Source organism: Coloeus monedula, assembly GCF_965178545.1.
Source record: "Coloeus monedula genome assembly, chromosome: 20".
Lineage (NCBI taxonomy): Eukaryota > Metazoa > Chordata > Aves > Passeriformes > Corvidae > Coloeus > Coloeus monedula.
In genome coordinates this window covers 3,786,492-3,813,447 of record NC_138800.1, presented here as the reverse complement: position 1 = coordinate 3,813,447, position 26,956 = coordinate 3,786,492, and the positions used below count along the sequence as shown (strand labels likewise).

The window sequence follows — 26,956 nt, the reverse complement described above, 5'->3', positions numbered from 1 at the left end:
GGTTGTTGGTTGGTTGGTTTTGTTTCATATTCCTTCCCTAAAACACCAAATGAAAGCCAGCATGTAGTGTGGAGTATGAGTCTTCTACTGATTTGACCTAAAAACTCTGGAACTTAGGGGGAAGGATTTTGTTCTGGGAGTATATCTGGCCAAACAGGTGGGCGATAGCAAGGAGCAGGGAATGCTTAGGTGGCAGGACAAGGCTATACAGCCCTGTTTTAAAGGACACAGTTTGTGTGTGGTGAGAACCTGAGGTGCAGAGAAAGCAAATGACTTGTCACAGAGTTGCACAAGAAATCTGTGGTAAAGGAGGGCTCAAGTAAAAAAAATAGGTACTGGTCTAGAAAATTAGCCTCTCTTTCTCTCTTTCTCTCTTTCTCTCTTTCTCTCTTTCTCTCTTTCTCTCTTTCTCTCTTTCTCTCTTTCTCTCTTTCTCTCTTTCTCTCTTTCTCCTGTAGAAAGACTATTTTTAGCTCTGGCAACTCACTGACAACAACGAATATTGTTATTTTGGCATTTGTAGTTTCTGTGATATCACTGCAGAGTTGTGCACTTTTATTTCTTGGGTGCACAATGGATTACTTTGCTTTTGTTTACATTTACTTTTCCTAGTCTTCAAGGCCATGGTCTTCAGCACTTTTGCAAAACACTGCAGCTTTTTTTGTTTGCAAGTTCTTCTGACTGCAAGGAACATTTCATTTCAGTTCTTAGTGGCTGGGCTTCAGTGCCGGAAATGACCGTAGTGATTGAAGTTCCTCATAGCCCCAACACATCAATTTTGTGTGAGGAAATGCTTTATCATCCCTGCTGAGTGTCTGCACTGGAAACATGCAACCCCCCTGCGAACATGAAGACACAGGCTTGCTGCTCCAGCCACTGCTTGAGGGACAGAATTATGGAGCTGCTGCAGCAGATGGGACACAATGTCCATCAGTGTCCGTGTCAAGGAACAATCCAGCAAAGAGGGATTGCCTGGTAGTTGCCGTGCTGTGCTTTGGGAATTTAATAAATTTCATTGATTGGTTCATTGTGCCAGGTGAGAGCCCATTTTCCTCTTCTAAAGAAAAAGAAATGTAAGTTCTTAGCAGCTCTGAAAATGTTTCTAAACTCTACAAATGTTTCTAAAGTAAGGATATTTATGTCTTTTTACTATTTCTCATTTATCTGCTTTAGCCTGTTGATCATACTCTTAATGAAACTTCCAATTATAAATCTGGAAAGACTTAGAAGTGATTTATTGGATATTAATAGTTAGTGGAATGCTTATAAAAATAATATAATATTTTAAAATCTAGGTCTCTTATAAACAGACTTTAGCATACGGAGCAACTGGTCCATTTTTGTGGCTGGGTTCTACAGAGGTTTGACTAAGGAGCTTCTCTTTACTGTACCCAGCAGTTTCAAGGCCTTCTTTTCATCTAGTAGATTCTACATGGTATTCCTTTATCTGAAGAATACTGATGCTATTCCCTCCCTTAAAAGTACAAAAACTATGTCATCTTTGTGATAACTTTGTTATCTGTGTTAGTTTGCTTGGGGGAGGCTTAACTTCCTTGTGAGCTGCTGGCAGTTTTGTGACTTCTGCAATGAAGAGTGGAACGTGATTGTGAAAAAAGAATAGAGACCCACTTCCTTAAGCCTTCCCCTACCCAAGTTATGACTTGTTGTCTAATAAATAATATCCTTCCTCCAAAATGTGATTTTTAAACTATTTTTTTCCCTAGCTGAAAACAACCAAGAGTTGCTTATAGTAAACTGGAGGGAAACCTATGGGTTTTTTCTCCCATGTAAATTGTGGTCTGTGTAAATTCTTCTATTTAGTAACACTCCTAAGCATCTACCATGCTTCCAGGCATGTGATTTAGAAAATAGGGGAAACACTTGTTGTGACCTTGCCATATTTTACTTCTGAGTGGCCTGGGAAACAGCAATGTTTTATAACCTTGAAAAAACCCAAAGGATGGACTATTGAATTTGGAATTAATACCTAGTTACTGTACACAAAGGAGTTATTTTGCTACTTAGACCTTTCAGAAATTTAGGACATTCAGTCAGTGTCTTTAATAATGGAGAGCATAGTGGGTTTAGGAGGTTGAGCTTGGTTTTTTGAGTACTTTTAAACAACACAAGAGGGAAGGAAGCAAGTAGGAGTGCAGTAGGAGTGCCTGCTTAATGACACTGCAAGGCTGTTGGTGAAAAACTTCTGTGTATGTGTTCTGTTGTCAAGTAACTTTCCTTGGAGAAGGGCAGAGGACAGAAGAGAAAGAAAATATCTTCAAGGGAGAGCTTGGATGCTAGAAGGGTAACCCCTTTGGGGGGTTAAGTTCAAGAAGCCATTTGGCTCATTCTAGGCTTTGAACTATTCAGGGGCTCCTGTACCTGCTAAGAGCTTAAAATTTCCCCAGCATGCTCCTGTGAGTGAGGTACCTTCAGGGACACGTAAGAATTCAAGAGCAGAGGTTGGGATAGTTCCCAGGCCTTTGAAAGATCTCCTTTAATTACACTGTATGACTAAACCACTTTTTACTTAATCCTATGTCTCCTGGGCCATGGAGAAAGTCTGTAAGCTGAAGTTTATACCACAGCAATATACTGTTCAGCTGCTATAATTCCGTGCCACTGCAGAATTCTTGCAACACTTTTGCTTAGCATTTGAGTTTGGCTGTCCAAGTGTATGACCATGTTGTTAGGTATCAGCTAACAGGAAAGAGAGGAAGGGGAGGTGTGAGTATCTGCTTAGAAGTAAACTAGCAGTAAACTGGTAGCAGTTACAAAGCTGTGGTTTCCGGATAGTTTTGCTCACAGGCTTTGACAGCATTTGCATCACAGAAAACAAGCTCTTCCTCTTAATTGTCTGCTGACTTAAATTTGTTAAAACTAGTGACCATGCAGACCTTTCCCCTCTTTTTTGTCACCAAGCTGTTCAAATCAGTGCTTTGTAATTTGCCAGGAACGAGTAGGATCAGTTATTTTAGTTATGTGGAGGGGATGACATTTTAATTGTGTTCAGTGTGAGTGTTAGTTTGAGGTGAAGTTGTGGTTCTGTTCAAGTCTTGTTAGCTGTGATTTGTTCTAAATAATCCATGAGACCAAACCTGAATTCATGTAATACAGTATTTCTGTGCGTTGATCCCTGGCTGCCAGAAAGATACAATTGGTTGTCCTGTTTTAATGATGCAAAATATTTGAATTAAATCACCCATTTAAACTTTTGAAAACATTAGGAAATCCCTAAATGTAAACTATGTTCAAGAGTCATTGAGAAACAACTGTAAATCTCTGGAGCTGCTGTTAGGCTGGACCTTGATCTACACTGACTTGAAGTCACATCAGTAAATAGTGAGTGGACTGATGCTGCAGCCATGGGGACTGTAGGAGAACACGGATTTAGCTTTAAATTAGCTGGTCCCACACTGCTTTTAACTGGCTGGAGCAGTATAGTTCATGGCATGTAAAACACACTGTGGGAGAAGGGGTGCCTCTTGCTGACCTCAGCCAGCTCCCTTCTGCTGCAGACGAGCTCCTGTGAGCACAGCAGGCAAATTACACAGAACTTGTTCTCTTAAGTGGTGGTGGTTTCATCCTCTCAACAATGTTATGACTTTATCTATTTTGACAAAACTAAAGTGGTATGAGAATAAATGTCTTTTTTAATTGATATCTTTCAATACTGGAGTACAGGTATGCTTTTTCAAAGCAGTACCTTCTATTTTTGATTGTTTTTCAGCAATGTAAATTGGAAATACAGTATAGGTGAGATGGAAGATCTGTAGCCCTGGCATAGTATAGAGAAGAAAATGACCTTTTTGTCTTAACATCCAGTGTTTTGTTCCACATTGTGTCCATTAAACTTTGAACTCTAAATTGTTCATGTACTTAGGTGCTAATGGTGCAAAAGAAACAGAACAGTTGTGGTTGAAACAGTGGGTAAACTGACTCTCATAAGACCCTTATAGTGGAAGATCATTAATTTTATTTATAGTGATAAGAATTTTTAATTCTCAGTGCATCTTGTGCTTGTGGCAGAGTAATGGCTTACATCTAAACTAGAAAATGTGCTGCAGTTCTTGCAAGCCCTGTTTTAGAGCTGACAGCAGGATTGAGCAGGATACTCTGCTGTCGTTCAATGTCTGCCTCTGTTGCAGGGATCCTTTTGGATATACAGAAATACTTTGGGCTTAGTGATGGGAAGACAGGTCTACTGCAAACAGGTAATAAAATTTCCTTATTTCAGATGGTTGACTTTGCCTTGCCCCTTTGTGGTCTGCTCCTAAAACACAGTCCAGTTACCTACCTCTCCTAGTTCCTCCTCGTATGTGGTATTGCTCACTTCCACTTGTGGGCAGGCTGACTATAATGCAAAACTGGAAGTCAGACTGGAGTTGAGTCCTTCAAAAATCCCACAGTATGGAAACCACAAAAGATGTAATGTTTCTCAAGAAATAAAGAAGTTAAGTAATTCACATACATTTTATTTTTGTATAAGTATTTTGAGTCTGCATTTGTCTTTTTCCAAATATCAGTCCCCCTCCTAGTCCTACAAACTCAGTCTGCCTTTAACCCCACTCTAAAAATAACCTGAGTTTATCTGAGGGGTGAGCAGCACATATGACAAAAATAATTGGACAAATATTGTCTTTGTTGATTGTTGGATTTTCAGTCTTCACCTTGTGTTACATGCTGGCTGCCCCCATCTTTGGATACCTCGGAGATCGCTACAACAGGAAAATCATCCTTGGGGCTGGTATTTTCTTCTGGTCTGGTGTGACCTTAGGGAGCTCATTCATCACTGAGTCGGTATGTTGCTTTTTTATAGGGTGCTTTGAAAACAACCTGAATACATCTTGCAGGACTTGATAGAGTCCTTCTCTAATCACATTTGCAAAAGCATCAGTGACCACTCCTTTCCCGAGCCTTAAGCCTGGACTAAATGTACTCCATGCAGGAATGCCTTATAGGACACTGGAGTCCAACCCAGCCAATAGAGAACCTCCACATTATTGTTGCAATTGATGGGATTTTATTTTTGTCCTGCATAAAAGGTTGTTTATGACCTTACGGTGTGGCAGCTTGTTGGACAAGCTTGTGTGCTATCCACCCTATCCTGAAATGCCCTCTGGGTGTCACTCTGAGAAGTCACTGCTGTGCAGAAAGAGAAAGCCCAGCAGTGAGATGTGATGGGAGGAGGTGTGAGTAGAGGGAATACAGACATAGGCAAAAGGCAGTTCAATTCTGATTTCCTCTGGTAGATTTGATCCACTAAAATGCCCCTCTTTAACAGTAAGAGTTTTCTTTCTTGCATGGCCTTTTTTTGACTATAATATGTCTTTTCCCTGCAGCATTACAGGGTATTTGTTCTTTCACGAGGACTGGTTGGCATTGGCTCTGCCAGTTACTCCACTATAGCACCTACCATCATTGCAGACCTGTTTGAGGAAGGAAAAAGGACCACAGTGTTATCTATCTTCTACATCTTTATTCCAGTGGGAAGGTTGGTTTTCTTGCTAGTGGCCTTTTGAAATTCTGTCTGACCACACCTGCAATTCAATATACCCTGAGCCCTAATCAGATTTATTTTGATGTATTTCTGCATTGACTCTTGCAAAGGGATTTGTCACTTCCTTAGCAAGTTTGAATAGAGTTGATTAGGTCTATTTCTCTATTTACCTTGAAAAAAATTTTCTTTTTCTCCCCAACATTTTTAGGGAGAAACAAACTCTGGAAACTCTGGCTTTGAATAAAATATTGAATCAATTCTAAAAGAAATATGTGCATGAGAGTATGTAATTTATTTCTGTGTTTTGGAAGACAAAAGCTTTTAGGTATTAGTTTATTTGACAGATTTTTCAAGGACCCTCCATTAAATATCTCCCAAGGAAGAAGTGGTACTTCCCTCTCCTCTTTTAGTTAAATTGACATTGTGTCTGAAGAAAAGGAGGAGAAGGGCTTTTCAAGTGGTTTAGAGGCATACTCTGTATCAGAGCAGGCAGCCAAGGCTGGGCCCAGAAGGCAGATTAAAACTAAAGAAATACCTGCAGGGCATAATTCCTGTGACTAGCACAGAAGGGAGTAGGTAATAAACTGTTTTATGGGCTCTTTGACCAGGGTTTGCAGGGTCATTCTACAGAATATGTATTCCAAGGGGAATCTGGGACGTTACTGTCATTGTCTCAAGTCTGCTCTGAGGAGGTTAGACTCTCTTTTTAATACTGGCTGGCAAGTAGAGTAGCACAAACCATGAGGGTTATTTCTGTTTATCCCTTTGGAAAACTGACAGAACACTTCTGTGTGCTCTCCTCAGCTGGCAAGACATGTCATTTCAGCCATCCAGAATTCATTGGTGCTTACTGATCATTCCTTTCTGTTGTTTACAGTGGCTGTGGTTACATGCTGGCAGCTGGCATGGCAAAAAGCACAGGTGACTGGCACTGGGCGTTCAGGGTGAGTCACTCATTTTCATTCACCGTAACATCAAAATCATCACTGGGGTTTGGATTCTTTAAGTTCATTGTGTTAAAGGTGAGCAGTGGAAGGACTTTCTACCCTCTGGCAGGTCAGGAACATTGTGTTTAGGAGAAATTTTCCTGCAGGACAAGTGGCAAATTTCTGCCTAGAAACGTCTTAGGTGTAGGTGAAATTGTACAGCAACCAGGGCAGGTGCTGATGTTCCTCTTACCTGAGGGCACATTTGGAATGGTTGCTACTGCACCAAAACCTCCTCAAACAGAAAATTTGAAGGTAAAATGATCATATACTGGTAGCACCAGTTTTCTGGAATGCTGTTGGGAACAACTTCTATTATTTGAGGGTTTCAAGAAAATAACCTCTTCTGTTCTGGTCATGTCATTGTGATGTCTCTCATTGCGCGTGCTTTGGAAGCACTTTGTCAGAGCCTCATGCCTTGTATACAGAATCAGCTAGCATATGCAGAGTGGGGCAGAATATTTACTGGAGTAACACTGATGTTACTCAGGTAACACTGGTGACTGCATCAGTGATTCTTGTGTTTGTGGCTGGAGTACTACAGTACAGTTTTCTTTCTTCACATGTTTTTTCTTTAAAATCAGAGGGAGAAGTGATCATGTATCTGTATGATGGGGAGGGAGGATCTATTATCTTTCCTCCAAAGTCACCAAAGTCACCGTTTTTCTTTACAAATATGACCTAAACCAGCACACATCTATTTCTGAACATATTTGCAATTTTCTGATATGTGGTTCTAACACAATTTGAATTGCTGTGGAGTTCTCTCTATAAGAAAACAGGTGTCTTTGATCTAACCAGCCTTGTGTGTACAGGTAACTCCTTGCATGGGAGGACTGGCACTGCTTCTCCTGATTCTACTGGTCCCTCACAGGATCCAGAGAAAGACAGCAGCACACAGAGCACTGAGCATCTCCGGCACGATACAAAGAGCAGATGAGAAGCCAGATGTACATAGAACTGCCAAGACTACTTGGTGTCAAGATGTGGGATCACTTGCCAAGAAGTAAGTGGTTTGAGCTACAAAGGTTCCCTCTGTTGAGGAGTCACCAGTCCATTTTAAGAAATACGTCTATTGAATCCCCTTCATGCCTTTGAGCCACATGCTCCATGCAAGAGGATGGAAACACCATTAGTAAAAATCTTCCTTCCACTTTTTTACAGAAATTTTACACAAGAGATAAAAAATTTATTTGCTTCTTCTATCCTCCCGTTTTGAGGAGGGGGAAAGGGGCAAAGTTATGATGGCAATTTGCTCCTATTTAAATCCAACTCTATTTTCTACTAAATTTTCACTTCCCTAAGGAAGCTAGGTTGGTAAAAGTGCATAATTTTCTGGTGTAAATTTATTTGTAACTCTTAGTGCCTGAGGAAGGTTGGATCAGCATGTTTCAGGCAGTCTCTGTAGTATTTGGGAATCTGCTATGCATGAGGTCAGAGTTTGTAGGACCCCAATATGGTTTGTAAAGTAATTGTCCATGTGTTTTGGTGGGCTGAGCTGTGGCTGGCAGGTGACATCTTCCTTTTAACCACACAAAAACTAAAGATGCAGCTGACCTGCAGGACGAAGCAGGGCTGGAGCAGGTTCCTCGCTCCGGTGACCCCGCAGTCAGGCGGTGACCGGCCCTGCCAGGACAGGACGAGGAGCTGGAGCCGGTTCGGGAACAGCAGGTGCCGCTGTGCAGCTGCGCCAGACCCGGCTCCGCACTGCCCGCAGGCTGCTTTCCCGAGCCAACGCTTTTCGTGTAAAGACTTGCATTCCTGGGACCTTGTCTATCTTGGACTGTTCTTCCACACGATCCAGCGTTTTCTAACCGCCCACTAAATCTGCATCCTCGTTACATCCTGAACGGCAAGTACACTAGCGATCAGTTTTGTTGGATCACAATTTGTAGGCACTACATCCTGAAGTGAATAAAAAAATCATTTTTCCTGAGTCAAAAATGAACCTTTCTGACATATCAGCAACTAGACTATCTCCAGAGTTGCTTTCCTACAGAGATTTTCCAATGAAAAAATATTTTTTAATCTTCTTTTCCTTTAGCAATTAAGTCCCATTTTCTTTTCCTTGGGCAATTGATTTCCAAAGCATAAAGACATACTGCCAAAAAACTATGTGGTTCCACTTTTAATCAAATCCAAGAGCACTTTATCTTTAGAAGATGGAGAATTGGGTTAATTTCTTAACAAATCCTCTGGTCTGGTGGTCACCTGGTCATTTGCAGCAGTCTTAAGATTTTGTATGTCCCTATTGACCTCAAAGGGGGTTTTCTCCTGAACTATTAATGACAAAGAGTCTGGCAAAATTTTAATTTTCTCCTAGAATAGGGCAGGAAGGAGACAAGGTTTGGACAGTTTTCAAAAATGCTTCTCCTTTTGTCCGAAACTTACTGTGGAGATTGAGAATCTATTTTTACTCAGGTGGAGTTAAGGAGTGCTTCAGCCACTGCAACTTCACAGTTTGGAAGACCCAGATGTTACTCTCATTTATACTGGTTACAGTATCAACTTAAAAACGGAGGCATTTAGACTTGCAGATAGTACCCTTTCCTTTAGCTGCAAAGCCTTTAAATTCTTTCTCACTCTATTGTTGTATTTCTGCTATCAAAAATTCACAGCAATTGTTTTGGCAGAAGTTGGTGATGAAATCTGCAAGAGACCAGGATTTAACATGAAATCAGTAGGTCATACCCTTTGCTCTAATTAGTACTTTATTGTTGAATTTCATGATAAAGCCTGATCAGAGTTCAGATATTCAAGGGAGTGGATTTTGATTCTAAGACATCTGAATGAATTGTTTTGCTATTGCTTGGAATCCTGGGTGTTGCAGGTAGGTTTTCCATTTTTCCTCACACACCATTCTTTCTAATATTTCTCAGTTGTTTTCTTTTGACTTTCAGCGGTAGTTTTGTCTGTTCCTCTCTCGGTCTGACTGCCATGGCCTTTGTCACTGGAGCCCTGGGGATGTGGATGCCACTGTTTCTGTACAGGGCTCAGGTTGTCCAGGGCATTGTCCCACCATGCCTCCAAGAATCGTGCAATTCATCTAACAGGTGAGCTGTGGGAGCATACCTGGAAACACTGCACGGTGCTCAATCACAGCTTGTTTCCAAAGGCAGAAGGGAGGATGTGACTGAGCACTTTTTGTGAAGGCAATGGGGTGTGAATGTTAAACTAAATTGCTTCCAGGTATCTGAGACACTCCCCTTTGTTTGTTTGTTTACAATCACTTAGTTAACTGGAAAGATGCTGCCAGCCCTATTGCAGTAAATTGGGAGGAAGCAGTAATAGGAACACCTGTGGGGAAAAAGGAGCAGCTTTAGCAAGGAGTTTTTAGTTGACAAATGACTGTGCATCCCAAGCTACTTAAATACCCATTTAAGTATATTTAAATCCAGTGTTTTAGTAACTTGTCTATTATCTTCTTGTTAGTCTGGTTTTGTAATCCCTGCCATGTTGGTGAGTTCATTGTGGCTCCCACCTTGAAGAAAATGTGATGATTTTGATGTAGTATTATATCATCATGTCAAACTAGGATCTTGTGAATAGCTGCCAGCAGAGCTCTGCTTACAGAGCATGTCCAGACCAACGAAGATTCATTAATAGTATCAAATATTGTATAAGAAGGGGAATTTACACTAGTAGAATGCTTTGAAGTAGTCATAACACACCTTTTTGTAGACCTCTTTTCCCCATATAGGAAGGGAAGTTTTTCTTCACAGTGTGTTGTCCAGAATACAAATATGTATTAAATGTTCCTCTTGAGTCTTCATGGCTTCCCTCAGTAACAGAGTGAGCACTGGGACTGACTCCCTACCAGTGGTCTCCATACAAGTGTCCCTTTCTCTGGGAGGTATCCCAGATCTCGTTTCAGTCTCTGCTTTTGTAATGGATTTCAAAGAACTAAGTGCTTACTGCGTGGCCTTTCCAGGTAAAGAAAATTACAGGGAAAAGCAGTAATCACATCTTGAATATGTCCTCTGCTAATGGGATTCTTCTGTTTTTCTGCAGTGGAATAACTGAGTCAACTCAAAAGTGATTTCTAAGTTGTAGCATAACCACATGGATTGAAGAGTCATCCCAAAATCCTTCAAGGGGAAATGAATTGTCCTTCCATGGATGCCACCATTGGCACATTATTTATCAATGAACAGTACTGGGAAGGGAGTGAAACACAGGAGTCTGGCTCAGGGTAGGCAGATAAGGGAAGCTGAACAGTTTAAGATGCTTGGCTGTATCTATTCACAGATGCAGTTTAAGTATTTCCTTTGTGAAGTTGAAGGTGTTGGCCTCTAGTTTGTTTTTTAATCCACTTCTGAATTATTATTCCACAGTAGTATTGTGAGAGCAGACATGGTTTTCAGGGGAGTGAAACAGAGCATCTGATAGTTTAACCTCATGTACTGCTTCTTATAGGATGCTTTAAATATAACCTTGGCATAAGCTCATGCCAGAAGCAGCATAAGGCTGGTTTTGGATTGTTATTCCAAGGGGATGTAAAGAAACAGAATATAAACTACTATGTCAGACCTGATGGTGCTGGAGGAACTGCACATTACCAGACCTGCACAGGGATACTTTAAAGATGTTTTCCCCTCTGGCTGTTGAGCAGTTTCAGACTTTGTTTAAGGATCAAGACTGTGTGACTTAGACTCCTTGGAAACACAAACTCAAATGGCACCACAACTGACTCAAGTCTCAATCCTTTCAAGGTAGATAAATAGGTTTTGTTCAGGTCTTTGTGCAAACACTTTTGAACAGTTCAGAGAGATAAGTGAGCATTCTCAGACCCTTAAAGATCCCATAGGAGCCTTTCCCCAGGACTAGGCTTTTGTACTTTCCTACTCTCTGTTGACTGCACTGTGCTTGGATTTAGTTTTGGCTGTTTCTCTTTTATTCCAGCTGCAGGTTTATTTCAACTACAGTTTACAATACATGAATATTCTAAACACAATTCCATGAATGCTTCAATCAACTAATGTCACCTTGGAACTTGCCTCTCCTGAACAAATCTTTGAGATTACTCTGCCTAGTGACAATCTATAATGCCACTATTGAGCTATAGACAGTGATGGATCAGAATCCTGAAGAACTTGCAGGAAGAGTACAAATTTGCTTAAAGTTTGTTATCTTGCATAGCAATACCTTTTTTTTTCCTTTCAGAATTATTGAATTCTTCTTAATTAGCCAGAAAAAAATTAAGAAGTAGATCTGCTGTAGTTTAAAGGAACAGATCATATCCCAGCTGGTTACTTTGCTTTGCAGTTAGAGAAAGCTCAGGAAAATGTACAGAACTCACCATGTAGCACTATAAAATATTCAGAAGCACTTGTGCTCAGAATACATTTGTCCTGTCCCTGTTTGCCTTCAGAGAATGACGATGCACTAAACAATCAGTGGCACCACTGATCTTGTGCAAGAGACTTGCTTTGTCATCGAGGGGTCTCATTTGGGACAGAGATGAAAGCACACATGGAAGTCCCTTTGCAAGCTGAATCTTCTAAGCTATTCAGACATATTCTTTTAGAACATGAACTTGTGGTTCCCGAAGGACACATTTGCATTTGCAGACACTCAAAGCTGAATGGTATTGGAAATTCTGTGTTCAGAAAATGCTACGTGGACCTGGCAGTAGTTACCTATTCAGTACTCTTTGAACTCTTCTGGGAAGTGGTAGGTGTTTCCCCTAGTCAGAGAAGTGACTCATCTCAGCTGTGCTAACCAGAGGGTTATAATTTAGATGTATATCATTCCACGTGCTAGGATCTCTTCCAAGACAGCAGATTGTGATACAGAGTTACTCCATCTGTGTTTCAGGGATGACTGGGTAGATTGATTCTCAGGGTAACCAGGATGACTGTGTCTCCTCTAAATCACAGCATGTCCAGGCCAGATCATACTGAGCAGAGCCCTCCTTGAGCCTGGGTGCATAACACCTGCTCTGTAAATGGGAAAATATCTTCTCCACAGGATACAGCCGCCGTTGCAAAGCCATAGCTTCAGCTGAGGCTTGGGATTACATCCATTTAGAAGGAGTGGGAGGGTTACATCAAGTGGAATAAAATTCAACTTCCCCATTAAAGATTCCTCTGAAACTGCAGGTGCAAGCTAACACCATTTATTTTTCCACAGTACAGTCTTACTATGCTCTGCTGAATCCTTTGCTTTGTCACCAGCCTAATATTTGGAGGCATCACCATTGGGACAGGAATCTTGGGTGTTATTGCCGGGGCAGAAGCCGCAAGACAATTAAGGAAGATAAACAACAAAGCTGATCCTCTGATCTGTGCCACAAGCATGTTCATTTCTGCCCTGTGCCTCTACACAGCTCTGATGGTGGCCCAGATGAACATCCTTTCCACTTTTGTAAGTGACAATTAGCAAAATGTCTTCTGGCATCCTAGGGAGAATGGGAAAGGGGAGGAGGAGGTGAGGGGTGGCTTTTGTAGAATTTTCTGCAGTCTTCTAGACCATTAAGAGGTTTCAGTGGCTTGTGACAAGGTATCCAGGTAAGCTCAGCTCTCCCTTAGCTGAGGTCTGTCCTGTGAGAGCCACACTGGGCAGTCCTTGGTCCAGTATAAAGGGCAGACAGAACACAAAAGCTGGGCCTCAGGACCTGCAGAGTGCCCACACTGAAGAAGAGAATAGTAACTATGCTTTTAGCTGCATGAAACTTGTCCCTTATGCAGAAATGTAGTTAAAGCAAGTCTCAATCTTATGTTAATGCTTTGTGGCTAATATAGTATTCTTATTTATTTTTGCTCTCTGAATACTTAAAGATTGGTGTCATTGGGACTGTACAATACACACAGTTCTTGCTAAGAATAATTTAGCCCTTACCTTCAAAGTCCCAGATCGCTACCTGATCTTTGAAGTCAAGCTTTTGGCCATGCAAACTGAAGTATAAATCACTTAAATTCTGTTCTCAGTAAAGGGGAAGACAGAAATGTACTTGGAATGGCAAAAAATCCCTGTAAGAGGGAACCGAGTGTAAACCCCATTTCAACTATAATCTGGTAACAGCTAGGGGAAGACTCCTGTGCTTTTTTCCTGTGACTCCCAGCCAAAATCACCATGATTAACACAAATAAGAGGATCCAAGTAAAGTTAATTACAGTAATCAACAGTTCTCTGCAAAAGGGCACTTTTGCAGGTTTTTAGCTTCTAAGAATAACACTTGTTCAAAGAGGTTTTCCTTCTGACTCCTCAGGACTGTGTATTCCTGTGGAAAAACACCTTTACACCAAGAGAAAACACAAGTGGATTTGCCTGAGTGTGTGTACCCAAAGCAAAATGTGAAATTGAAGATTATTTTTAGATCTAAGAGTAGAGATCTGTGTGCCCAGAAGAATTAGCCATTTTCTTTTTCTGCTTCTCAGTCCCCCATAGCTCCACTCTGAGCGTGTTCCTCAGGGGATTTTTTGTCATTAAAGGTAGAGAGCAACAGTTTACTTTGCCAGTCTCTGTGATATGAGTGAATCAATAATATATTTGGTTGGAACTACCAAAATGTACCTTTTGTTAGAATCAGAGAATCAGAGGTTTGGGTTGGAAGGGACCTAAAAGCTCATCCAGTTCCATTCCCCTGCCATGGGCGAGGGCATCTTCCACTAGACCAGGTTTCTCCAGGCCCTGTTCAACCTGGCCTTGGACACTTCCAGGGATGGGGCAGTCCCAGCTTCTCTGGGCATCCTGTGCCATGGCCTCACCACCCTCAGAGAGAAGAATTTCTTCTTTATATCTAATCTAAAGCACTGTGAAGGAAAAGATGTCTGGATAATGGTCTATACTAAGTATCTCAGTGCTTCAAGGAACTTTTTCTCCAAACTGGTTTGGAGAAGAAAACAAATGAACAGAACAGACAAGAACCACAGAGGAGCTATGGATATCCTAGGTCTATGATCTTTATCTATTACCTCTGGGATAGCTATAGATATCCTAGGTATACTAGGTCTAGTTCTCCTTAGGAGAATGTAAGCCATCCCTCCAAAAACATCTGACAGTCTGTCACTATGCCTTTCCTAGACTGTGTTTTCATCAACCAGGGACAACAGCTTGGCCAAGACCTTACCAAACACGATGCTGGCACCTGTTGTAACAATGTGCCATCAGTGTGATTAGTAGATAAGAATAATGTTCCAGGTGCCATGTGACTTTGTGGCCTGTGTTTCTGAAGAGATTCTGCTTTCTAGCACTGCTCCACCTCAGTGGTGTAACTTTAATGCTTTCCTCAAGTCTCACTTAGTCTGGGCAGGCTGCTTCAATCTGTGTCCAGGACTGGCTGAAAGGGTTAATATTTCCTGAGACCACAGCTGTAAGAACTGTTCGGTGCCCTACCCCTTTTCCTCATGGCTGGGTCTCCATCTGTGATGGATTAGGGATTTCCCACAGGACACCAAGGTTTTGAGACTGCCTGTTCCTTGGAGTCCATTCCATTTTGGAAGTTCTCTCTCCGAAGGAGCCCTCAAGAGTACTTGCACTGGCACAGAGGTGTTCAGTTGGCTTCATATGCATCCCTGTGCACTTTCTAAACTTGCGCTGAATGTTTCTCTTCCATGGATCTTGCTTTTCTCTTCTTGGGTTCAGTAGTTCACAGCAGTTAATTTGGGAGGGTGGTATGTTTCCTATTTTGGCCCTTCTGCTGAGGATTTGTGATTCAAATACCTTCTTTGGTTCATTTCCCCACCTTTAAGATGAAGTTAGTGTTTGTAAGCATAGACAGAGGTGTTTAATTTAGAAGTAATGGGTATGTGGGACAACTCTTACATAGATAAGCACAGTCAGTGAGCTTGTCTTACCTTCACAGCATAGAAGGGCAATTCAGTGTATAGTAACAGTAATAGTAACAGTAATAGTAATAGTATAGTCACTGCTTTCTTCTGTTTTGCAGATTTTTATTGCATTTGGAGAATTATTTTTGTCTGTAAACTGGGCTGTTGTGACAGACATACTGCTGGTAAGTGTTTGTGAAACTATTTCCTTATTTCAAGTTTTTTTGTCAGTGTAATATTGTTCCTAAGCCTGCATCTTGGTGGCTTTCTGGGGACAGATGAACGAACTCCTACTAAGAATCCCCTTATTGGTATTCTGCTTGGAATCACTGCCACAATGTACTGCTGGGTAAGGATGCCAGTGGCAATAAGGATGTGATGGTGCAGTAGTCCAAGTTATTATAATCCCAGGAAGATGTCCTGATTTGGATGGAACTCGTGCACGTGGGACTCTCTAGTGCTGCCTGTATCCAGAGTATTTTGGGCTTCTGTACAGCTCTGTGTTGTCAGATGTCTGCCAGAAAATGGTCTGCACCAGAAACAAGGTCATTGTGTGTCTATAATCAGGTTTTCTATTTGTTTTCCAGAGGTTTGAGAGCATGATGCAAATGAGGCAAAGTTGATAGTGCATGATGTATTAGCAAGTTCCCTTAGTCCAGAATACAGTGCAGATGAATTCCAGTGCTTGCAAGTCCAGTTCAGAAGTGGTGCTACACTGCCAAAGCATCAGGCCAGCAGTGATGCTTAAGGGGCTCTTGGGGATTGCAGGACTGACACCACAAGCCCGACGAATAGCAGTGCATGATTTCATTTGGATTCTGTTGTCAGTAATTTCTTTAGAAAGGAGTGATGTGAAAAGCACACATCTTGTAGCACAGTTTGTCTAGATTGCGATGAGCAGCTTCTTTTTATCATTTCAAAGGTTTTTAGATTTAATTTTACTTGAGTTTTTACTCTAAATAAAAATTTGGCAACCTTTCATCTAGGTTGTAGCTCCACAGTCACTAATAGATGTCTGTGTAAACCATGGGACAGATACTATGGTCACTAAACTACCCAGGTCATCAGAGTCTTATCAAGTAGTTTATATTACCTTTTTTTAATTATTAATTCATAATATGAACAAGTGAATATGGTTTATCAGTGCAATAAGCAAAGAAATGCTCATAACTGATAGTCAGACTGCAAAAAGCTGATTTAAATACCAAAGTTATTTATATGATTGACAGTTCTTTTGTTGCTACCCATGGGCATAAGACAAAATATTTAAATTGACACTACAGTTTTCTATGAGGAGTAGAGTACTGTGTCACACAAGGGACCCAAACTCTCCACTTTGGGATCCCTGTGCTGAAAAACTGTGGATGTGATGGTAACCTAAATATTTCAAGCAGGAAGCTCCTTGAGAGACAGGGACTGTTCAGGCAAGTGTGGTGCAGGCACAGTGCTGCTGCAGTTGGTACTGAAAGTGGGAAAATTGTGTAAAGCCATCAGGACAAGTGAGAGAAGGCACAAAGTTAAGGGACAGCAGAACAGAGATGTTTGACTGTTTCTTCCGAAGCAAGAGTCAGGTGAGCATTTCTCATTTTATGTAATAGTGTTTCATTCTAAGGGAGCTGAAATCTATTTGGAGATTGCTGCTGCAAACTCCATAGTCATAATAAATCTTTCATTTTAAGAACCACAGTGAGTGCATTCATGTATAGTACAACATGCAGTGATGCACAATACCAGTTCACAAGAGGGACAGTAAAAAACCTTGCAGGCTGTGGCTCCAGTGGAGCACAGGTCACTGTCCTTTGTTATCACAGGAACTGGAAGTTTACCCCTGAGGTCACTGTCACTGGTCTGAGTTGCTCAGATATACAGCTTGCTTGGTATCTCTGCTGGCTAACTAAACCCAAGTAGGGGACAATCTGAGCAGAGATAGGAGTATGCCTATTACAGAGTCTGTGTAAAAGGATGAGAAAGTATATTACCAAATGCTGAGCGCTGTCTAGTGACCAAAGGGACCAGCTGTGAAGCACTACAGAACTCTCCTTCCACTGCCTGACCTTGCCTTGACATGTCTGTTTATCTTTTTATTTCATGTTGAAGAACCTTTCTTTACATTCTGATTGAGATGAAGGAATGGAACTACTTACATTTCATGGGTCTTCAGCAAAGTCCTGCTGACACTGACTGTGCATTATGTTCTCTTTCACGGTGCTGCTCTCTACATGTCAGTTTTCTGCACTCTGGAATTTTAATAAAGTAGTAAATAATGCAGTCAGCATTAGTGAATTGGCTGCTTGCTTAAAATCTCAGCCAGCAGCCAAGAGGGTTTTGATTCTTATTCGACTCTCGCAGAATGATCAGAAATGATTATCCTACGAGAAAAGAGCTGAAGCCTTACAGCAGTGAACAGGTGCAGAAAAACTATCACTGGTCCAGACTGACATTTTTACTTAGATTCTGTTTCAGTTTATTTTGAAATAATTGGGGTTTTTTGCACCAGAACCAAGTGTTAATATCATTGCCATTGTTTTTATATCAGTTGAGGCACCAACTTTTTTAAGTTTCTCAATTTACTTTTCTTTGAACTCCTACATCTGCATTTTAATTCTGTCTTCTGTCACTGTTGAAGAGGGAGGTGACATCACTGAGTTAGGTTGTGGTGATACATGGTGAGGAGAGTGAGGCAGATGGTTGCTGTCAGCTCTTTCCTTCAATTCTTCCCTGAACCCAAACTGCAAAGCCTGCGGGGGCAGGGCTTTTGTTCAGTTCCATCACTGCAGTCTCAGGGAACGCTGTTCTTAGGGAATGCTGCATCACATTGCAGCCTGCAGAAGTCTGTGGGGAGCATCATTGCCATATCCTTCATCCATGTAAATCCAGAAGAGGAGGAAGTTCTTGTCTCCCAGGTGACCAACACCCCTAATTTCCATTTCTTTTAATGGGATTAGTTACCAGCAATATTGTATCAATTGGCAACAAGTGGAGAGGTGAAAAGCTTGGCATAGCAGAGCTCTGTGGTGCTGTGTTCCCCTGGGGACAGACATCCAGTTTATTACCACAAATGTGCTTTGGGTTGGATCTCTTGAATTCTTGATGCTACTAATTATTTTATCAGAAAAATGATGGAATTGAGCTGAATTTGTAGATGTCTGCTCATTCAGTGGTAATCTTACTTGGGAGTTGTGTTTCATCCTGTTGAAATCCCATGAGTTCAGTGTATCACTGCTGTTATACTGACTGAAGGGTGCCATAGATAACAGCAGTAATTTCTCTTTTTGCCTTGTTTCCCATGTGAACTGGTAGAATTTCTGATAATGTAGCTGGATTTGCTAATGCATGTTCTTATTTTGCCATGAAAATTACTTTTCTTTCTTCCCACATGGCACTACTAGCCAGACAATGTAGCTAGGAATTAATTTCTCCTGCGACCTGTGGAGCTGAAGACAAAGGAAGATGCTGACTGAATGATAAGGACTTCCTCCCTTTGTGGCTGGTGCATCAAGAGGCATTGCATATAGCCACCTTTGTGCCTCCTATTCAGTGTAAACACGAAGGTATCTGCTGTACAACTACAGTCCTAATGTGCAAGTGGAGATGTGTTGTAGCTGCCTTGCTGGTTTACTGGGAGGCTGTACTTGGAGTGTTCCTTATGAAATATGTTTGCCATCTGTGAGGTTATGGAACTCTGTCTTTTAGGTTTTTGGCAGCTAATAGCGTAGGAGATGCTGGAACTTGAAGCCTGTATGGGGTTTGGGAAGGCTACCAACGTGTCCCTGTCTTTGGAAGTGCCCTCAGAGGTACAGAAGTGTTCACCAGCGTGTGTGTTCCATCTGCTTATTTAGCTGACAGCTCTGTGGCAGAGTCTTCGGGGGGATCTCTGAAGCCTCCAGAGGCAGCTCGAGGGGTCTGCAAACTGTACCTGTTTGGGGCACCTACTTCTCTGTCCAGGCATCTGGGCTGGATCTCCTCGGAGGGGGAGTTCCCAGGACGTTACCTGCACTCCTGCCATGGTGGGGGGTCCTGGGCAGTCACTGTGGCCAGGCAGGACCCCATGGCTACTTCAGAGTCTCTGTGCGAGGGTGTCTTTTGTTTCTTCTTTTCCTAGTGAATCCCACAGTGCCTTGAGCTCTTGAGTACTGTAGAGGGATTCCTTGTGGAATATAGGATACCCCAGGAGAGCTTGGGCATCCCAGGGCTGTTGCAGAAGTACCCCTGATGGGCCTCAGGCTGAAAACAGGCTTGCAAGGCACCTGCTAGCTGGCAGCCTTGAACAGCCTTGGGAAAAGGTATACACTGGTCAGCTCCCCCCCTGCTTAGAGGCTTTCTCATGGGAAAGGGGCGTGAACTTTGGAAAAAGTATAACTTGGGGTAACCGAACAATAAAACTGGAGCACGATTCTCAAATCGTATCGGTGTTCGTATCGTGACTCTGGCTGGATTCCCCTGCTCCCGGGACCCCCCGTGCTACAGAGTACAGTTTCTGTTGTGCAAAACCTGAGTAATAGCACAGGCAGAGTTTGTATGAGCCCTGAAACTATAGGAAACATCCTATTCTTCTCTTGTATTTTTCTTGTTACAGCTTTGTTCCATCTGTCTCTTGTAGTTAGAGATATGGGATATTAAATAAAGGTAGTAAGGTGCAGGGCACTGGGAGAACCAAAGTACATTTAGCTTTTCTCATGCTTTCAATGCCCACAATATACTAAGTGCATAACAATATTTGATTTGCATTTCTCAAACACAGCCTGTCATTATCCATAAAAGAAATTTTGAGTCTGGGACAGATGACATGAAATCCTCAGAGAGCCAAGAGCTGACAGTCTCCAGTCTAGTACAGTCTGTCATAGCCAGGTCTGCTTCCCAAGCTCAGAGTTTTATACTGTAGTTTTTTAGTCTCTGTGCAAGAAAGCCTGTTCACAAAGTGTGCATGCTCATCATCCAGGCAGGTTCTGAGAGGGAAAAAAAACCATGGGTAGACTGCACACCCTCAGTCTAGGCCATAGTGTGCTGTGGCCTCAGTGAGAAGGAGCTGTTGGATTGTTCCTTCATCCCATGGGTGACAAGGATTTCAGAGCAGCCAATCTCACATAACTCTGCTCTTACACTGTCATGGGGCTGGATGCAGTGTCGTGGCAACATGACATCACAGTGGTTTTCTGTAACTTTGGAGCGATCTCCAAAGCATCCATGGTTTAATATTTACTATTGTTGAAGCATTCTACCTAAATATTCCTAATGAAAAATAAATCTTATATCCATGCTCAGAAATATCTGCTTTGGAGGGACTAGGAATGGAGCAGGGTATGCGTTAGCTGCACATGTGCAGAGGAAGGAAGGAGGTTGTCTGCTCTAATCCAGCTGCTCAGAGCTCTCTTTCTGGGTGCAGACATGCTGGTTTAAAAGTGATTTGTGTATCCAAGGTTGAGTGGAGTGCCTAAGAGGGGCACTGCCAGTGTTGTCTGGTTCTTTACTGAAAATGGTGGCAGTATATGGTAAGCAGTACCAAAACTCTAAATTAAATGTGAGAGCAGGGTCTTTTTTAGTTTTAAATCCATCTTACTATGCATGTTAATGTTTCCTTGAAGGCAGTGATAGAGCCACAGTATAGGTCATACACGTTGAGTTTGTCCCTTGGTAAAAACCACCAGTCACTCTGTTAACTAATGTGTGAGACATACTTAGTGACATTTAGATGAGTTTCAAGAAAGCCCCCCAAATTGTGGAATAGAGGACTTAGAAAATATTAAGCATTTTGTTTCTGATACAAACAAGTGGTTGGAAAATGAAGGTATGAAGGTTTGAAATTGCTTCTGAAGCATTCTGACTGTGAATGCCTTTTGCATAAATGTATTATTGAAAGACTTCATCAGGCACAGTTATCTTCAGTAGCACAGGCAAAGAGCTCTTATTACCCCCAAATTCATATATTTCGTTTGACAAAACAGTTCTAATCTATGCAATACTTTGCTGTGTTCTGGATGTACACCACATCTTCTTCTCCAACTCGTTATTTAAACTGTGTGCACTGAAAAACAAAATCAGTGTGAGGTGTTGTTACTACAGTATCTTGTGTCTCAGGTGGTTCCCAGTTACAGGCAGTGCCATCAAAGCATCACCAGCCACCTTTTGGTCTGGCAGATTGGGTCCTCACCCTCAGTCTTCAAGGGGTCTGCAAGGCCTCAGCTGACATGCTTTACATCTCCTCCAGGTTCCAGGTACCCCACTTTCCACCAGCAGTCTAGAGCAGGCCTGCTGACACAGGTCATAAGATATTTTTCTGAGGGACCATCAGTGCTGAATCCTTATAAGCAAATCATTGTGACTGCAAGGGATACTGGCTGGAGGCTTCTGTTGGTTGCATGGCCAAATGGATCTGTACAAGCTGCTCTGAGTCTGTATGGAAGCAGAGGAGTCACAGATTAGCTATTTTATTGTTATTTTCTCCTGTGTCTTCCTTTCTTGAATGTTTTTTTCCTCAACAAAACATGCAATGTACTCTTTTGCTCAGAATAACTTCCCTGTCTCCGAAATTGTAAACAGTGTTTGAATATGAAATACATAAAAGTTGCTATATCAGTGTCTCTGGGATATTCTAGAAGCAGCTGGTCACTGATGAAGTTCTCTGTGTTGATGTTTCCTCTCCTGTGGGCTGTACTTTGTTTCAGTATGTGGTGGCACCGAGGCGACAGTCCACAGCCATCGCCCTGCAGATTTTGGTGAGCCATTTGCTGGGAGATGCAGGCAGCCCATACCTCATTGGAGCTGTAAGTGAATTCTCTCCTTATTGAGCTTTCCTTAGGGTAAAACTTATAGAAACTGAAAGACAGAAACTCACAGAATCATAGGCACTACCTGGTCCAAAACCAGAAATTACTCAAATTGCTGGTCCTGAGTCTAGGACACAGAGACATTTTTCTAAATGTTTTTACTTGCATGAAGCACCTGGTCCTGTGACACTGCTTTTAGGTGTGAGTACTTCTATGCAGTGTGTAGAAATTTACTTTTATTTTAAATTTGCAGATTCATACATTTTTGAAGGCACACATTTTTGCAAAGACAGTGTAATGGGATTTAAGCACTTTCTGCTAGGTTTGTGAGGAGTTTCATGGAAATTAATTAAATGTGTTAAAACCCAAGACTTAGTTCAAATCTCGAAGTTTGAAATCTTGCAATTAGTCAGTGGTCTCTTAAAAATCAGAACAAAAGTGGTGCAATGGTTGTCTTTACTTGACCTTTAAAACTCTGGTCTCAAATCACCTTAACCTTGAATTCCCATGTTCCTTGGGACCTGATTTCTCTGCCCTTCCTACATTTACTTGATCTTAGGTGCTTCTGGGCAAATCAGCCTCATACTGCTTTCTCCATGAAGTTCATTATTTTAGTTTCAGTGGACTATTATCTGTCAGTCTCATTTCCTTCCTTCATTCATTTTAAGACACAGTAGCTAACAAAGCACCCATTTGACTTTTCTGCTTTACTTGACATGGGAGATTGAGTCCTTGTTGTTGCTTTGAAGTTGTGTTTGTATGAAAGTTTATTTAAAGAAGTTCACCTCATGTTAACAGTGTCAGGGTTAGACAGGGCCAGCAATGCCCAAGTGAGCTGTGCCTGCACAGCTGCTGCTGGCCCAGCCACACAGGAGGTTCCCCTTGCCCTCAGCCAGATGAAACCCAGAGTCTCAGCTGTGTAATCTGTCTGGCAGAGAAGACAACCTCTCTCCCTGAGGGATTCCCCCTGCTGACTTCCTTTTTACTTGTTGATGTTAGGAAACTCCTGCTCTCACACTTATCTGACTGTATGTGTGTGGGAACACAACCAAATCACTGTGGAAAATGGCTGAAATGGGATGCAAAAATGGGATGTACCCCAAAAGCTGAAATATGTCTTGTTCATTCTCTCTCTTACCAATCTATCCATTTAAGCTTTCTACCTGAAAGATAAAACTGTGCCTCTTGCCCGCTGTCCTTTGCCCTCTTTGGGGCACGGGCAGAACTGAGGCTTTGTGCTGCATCCTGCCTGTCACTGTGTGCAGGACCTGCAGAAGTCACCTTGGAGAGCAGCTCATCAAAAAGAGTGAAGACAAAAAAAAGGCTTATCCAGATGAGATTAACATCAGGTAACCTTGTAACTTCACAGAGAACAGAGGCAATAAACCCAGGAATAAAACTGCCGTGTGTCCAACTGTGTTCCTGCGCACTGAGCACCCACATTGTCCTCTGGAATGTTCTGTGAAGCCATACACCAGCACTTCCCGTGACTGTTGTTGGTTAAACACCAAATCTGCTTTCATATCCTGATAGTGTTTCCTAACCTGCTTCAGCCAACATTTTAGCTTAAAATCTGGCTCAGGAATCAGGGAGTTTTCTTTCTCAGAGCCTGTTTTTCTTCCCTCTGCACTCCAGAGATTTTTTCACTAAGCATTTTAAAATTAAATGCATTGGGTTTGTATTGCAGCCATTATGCTTGCTGTAGTCCCTAGGTGCCCATTTAGAGTTGATCTTGCTCTTATCTTTCTAAACTGTCATAAATAATCATAGAAACCCAGCAAAGGTTGAAGAGTCTTGTATTTATGCATTTCAAGTCACACAGTGTATTCTAACCATCAAGAACAAATGTGGAAATAAAAATGACAGCTTTCAACATTTATCTTTTTGTTTATGCTAAGAAAAGATTTCAGGTTCCTGAGTTAAGTGTTGAATCTTACTGAGTTTCTGGAAATCAGATTTTCCTTCTGTCTTCAAAATTAAATTCATGTGTATCATTTATATCCTTTACAACCTCATTCTCCCTCCAGTGCACAAAGCACCTGCCTGGTATTTTCTTCCTCCCACTTACTCACAGTGTCACTCCATAACTCCTCAAAAGCCTTTTGGCTCTAAAGCAGACCCCACTCTTGTCTCAGGTTAATTTTCATCTCTTCCCTGTCTTATGAGTCTTGCTGCTTGTGCCTGTATTGCTGCTTGACCCCCTGTTTCTATCCACTGGATGCCAATAAGGGAGGCAGAAATTTACTGAATAGGATCAAGAAATGCTAAAGGTCACTGCCAAATGCCCATCCTGTGCTGGCAGTCTGGAGATGGGCTAGGAAATGGTGAAATGTATTTCCTGCCCTTGTGACTGGAGGCACTGAAGGTGTAAAACGACATGAGATTCCTTGGCCAGTTGGCAGCTGGAGAGCAGCGGAGTACAGGTGTGCTGGGTACTGGGTTTGACAGACTTTGGGAGCAGGCTCTCATCCCTGTCTGACTCTTATTCTTTTCAAGGCCCACACTGTAAACAGGCTGTTTAAAGCAGGAGAGGATGGAGGTGTTATCCCAGATTAATGGCAGCCTTGTTCACTCCCCAGATCTCCAATGCTATCCAGGCCAAGAACATCCCGTCGTTGCAGTGGAGTTTCCGGAGCATGCAGTACAGCTTTATCATCTGTGCTTTTGTTGGGGTCTTTGGAGGAGGCTTTTTCCTCCTGACGTCTTTCTACATCGAGGAAGATCGGAAAGAAGCACAAAGGCTCTGAGGTGTCTGTGTGTCTTTATAACTGTTAAACCTGGATGTGGTGACGTGTTTGGACACCAGCCACAGAATCGTCTCTGTAACCTTAAACCATGTTAATGTCTGCCTTATGGTAATGCCATGTCAATCTCTACAAAAAAGATAAGGGCAAATCCCAGCAAAGTCTCAGATTAAAGAAACCTTCCACATTGAGTAAAACAAATGACAGAGCTCACAAGCAAAATTGCTGTTAGTGCAGAATGCTGCAGTACATGGAAATAACATTGTTTACTGTAATGCACCCTTGCAAACTTCATGGAACATGAGGTTCTTTGTCTACTCTGATCTTTCTCAGCCCTGTAGAACCAGTCCTGTCTCTCTGTAGCACTTCCCTCTTCCCTGAAAGAAATTGCGTTCAAAGTGTAAAAGACTTGGGGAAAAAAACTTTTGAATTGGACAGAGCTCTGTCCTCAAGCCCCTGGGTTCTTACAGCCTCCTTCTGCTCTGACTTGTTTTTCCAGGTACCAGCAATGAACTGTCCCTCAAAGGAAGATGAACTCTGGGGTGAGATTTGCACTGAAGAAAAGAATGTCCTCCCTTTTTTCTTTCCTTTTTGCTTAATCAGATACAGCTGGGGAGAAGGCCAAATCACAATTCCTCCATATGGCAGAAAATCCTGCATACTGAGTTTTTTGGATGCTTTTGACTGCAAGTCAAAAATTGCTCATGCACTGGCATATGGCAACCCTCCTCCCCCATCCATAACCAGGCCCTTGTCCTCTGTGGGGCTGGAGAGCTCCAGAGGGTGTTCTACAGAGCTGTCACCAGCACAACTGCTGACCTCAACAAGGCAGGAGCTTTTGAGGCACAACATCTCTTGGAGATTAGGGAGGTCTCTAAGTTCTTAGCAGGATGAGATTTGCCTGTAGAATTTGGAAAATGTAGATAGTACAAAGAGTGTTTTAAATTGTCTGAAATGGCCAAGAGAAGCAAAAACTATCAAAGTCATGTCAGATTCAAGACTGGAGGCTTGTGGTAATTTTATATGTAACATGTTAATGGCCTCTCCCTAATACTTTGAGGCTCTTCAGTGTATCCTCAGGCCTTGGGTAAGTATCTCCTCTCACGAGTGAGCAGTAGCACCACTAAAATATAACTGTTATATTTTAAGTAAAACCACTTAAATATAACTGTCCATTTGAACTCTTATCTCCAAAGTGAAGGGCATTTGGGATGTGATATCTGTTGTCACAGTATCATGCCAGGTGCCAAACAGGACATGACCAGTGTGGCCAACTTCCATTGTTTGTCATGGTGTAGTTCCCAGTAGCACCTTAAAGCCAAAGCCTGAGGAAGATATTGGCAAGTGAATTGTAAAGTGTTGTGAATCTTGCCTGATTCTCCCAGTAAATAACAAGTATCATAAAGCACAATATTCCTGTAATGACTGTGAATGTCTAATGTCACTGTAAATAGCATAATTCAGCTATTGCGGGCTTTTGTTCTTCCCTCTGTCTACCTCATTTTTAAAAAATCTGTTCTGAAGTCTGACTTAAACCCAGGTAGTGAAATGTGACCATTGTGGGAAATAATAGAGAAACTTTGTGATACTCAGTGTAATAATTGTCCTTAAAATAAAGGTTTGTATTCTGAAAGACTGAGCAACTTTTTCTGGTTGCAAAAACTAGCCATGGCCATTGTAACACTGACCTTTGGGAAACTCCTGTGGTGCCAGAGAGCCCATGTCCAAAAAGAGATTTTTGCTATTGGATATGAATGCATAAGCTTGCAGAAGTCCTAAGTGCTTCAGCCATGGCAGGATTTCAGCAGCTCCATGTGCTTCTCTATCAGTACATTCAGGACTTGCCCTGCAAACAGCTGAGCAATTTATCACTTTTGTTATGTCAGCATTAAATTCCTTTTTAAAAAATTCACTAGAAGGTGCATCTGGCTCACTGTGCAGGCATGTATTTGGCATATGAGCAAGAGATGCCAAATGCTGTTCTGTAAATGGTACAAGCAGTCCGTGACAAGCTCCTTCCTACTCCTACTCCAATCTCCTCTGTGAAAGTCAGTGCCTAGAAATGAGCAGGATCACACTGACTAGTCATTCCATCTTTTCAAATACCTCTCTCTTTTCGTTGCAGTTTGTGGGCAAAGGATGTGTATTTTTGTTCTTTTTTCCTGCATTTAGCAGGACTAACACTCCCACCAAG

At 42.0% G+C, this 26,956-nt stretch overlaps 1 protein-coding gene across 1 annotated transcript; it reads left to right on the top strand.

Moving 5' to 3' along the window:
• Window positions 1-828: 828 nt before the first annotated feature.
• On the top strand, window positions 829-24,765 carry LOC309580446 (protein spinster homolog 3-like; the record flags this gene model as incomplete). The annotated part of the gene is made up of 11 exons (XM_082294416.1): window positions 829-1,036; window positions 4,146-4,211; window positions 4,661-4,797; window positions 5,340-5,491; window positions 6,375-6,441; window positions 7,299-7,489; window positions 9,384-9,536; window positions 12,660-12,849; window positions 15,374-15,439; window positions 21,917-22,015; window positions 24,598-24,765. The coding sequence occupies 11 exons, from the start codon at window positions 829-831 to the stop codon at window positions 24,763-24,765; spliced, it is 1,497 nt and encodes a 498-aa protein (XP_082150542.1).
• Window positions 24,766-26,956: the final 2,191 nt, after the last annotated feature.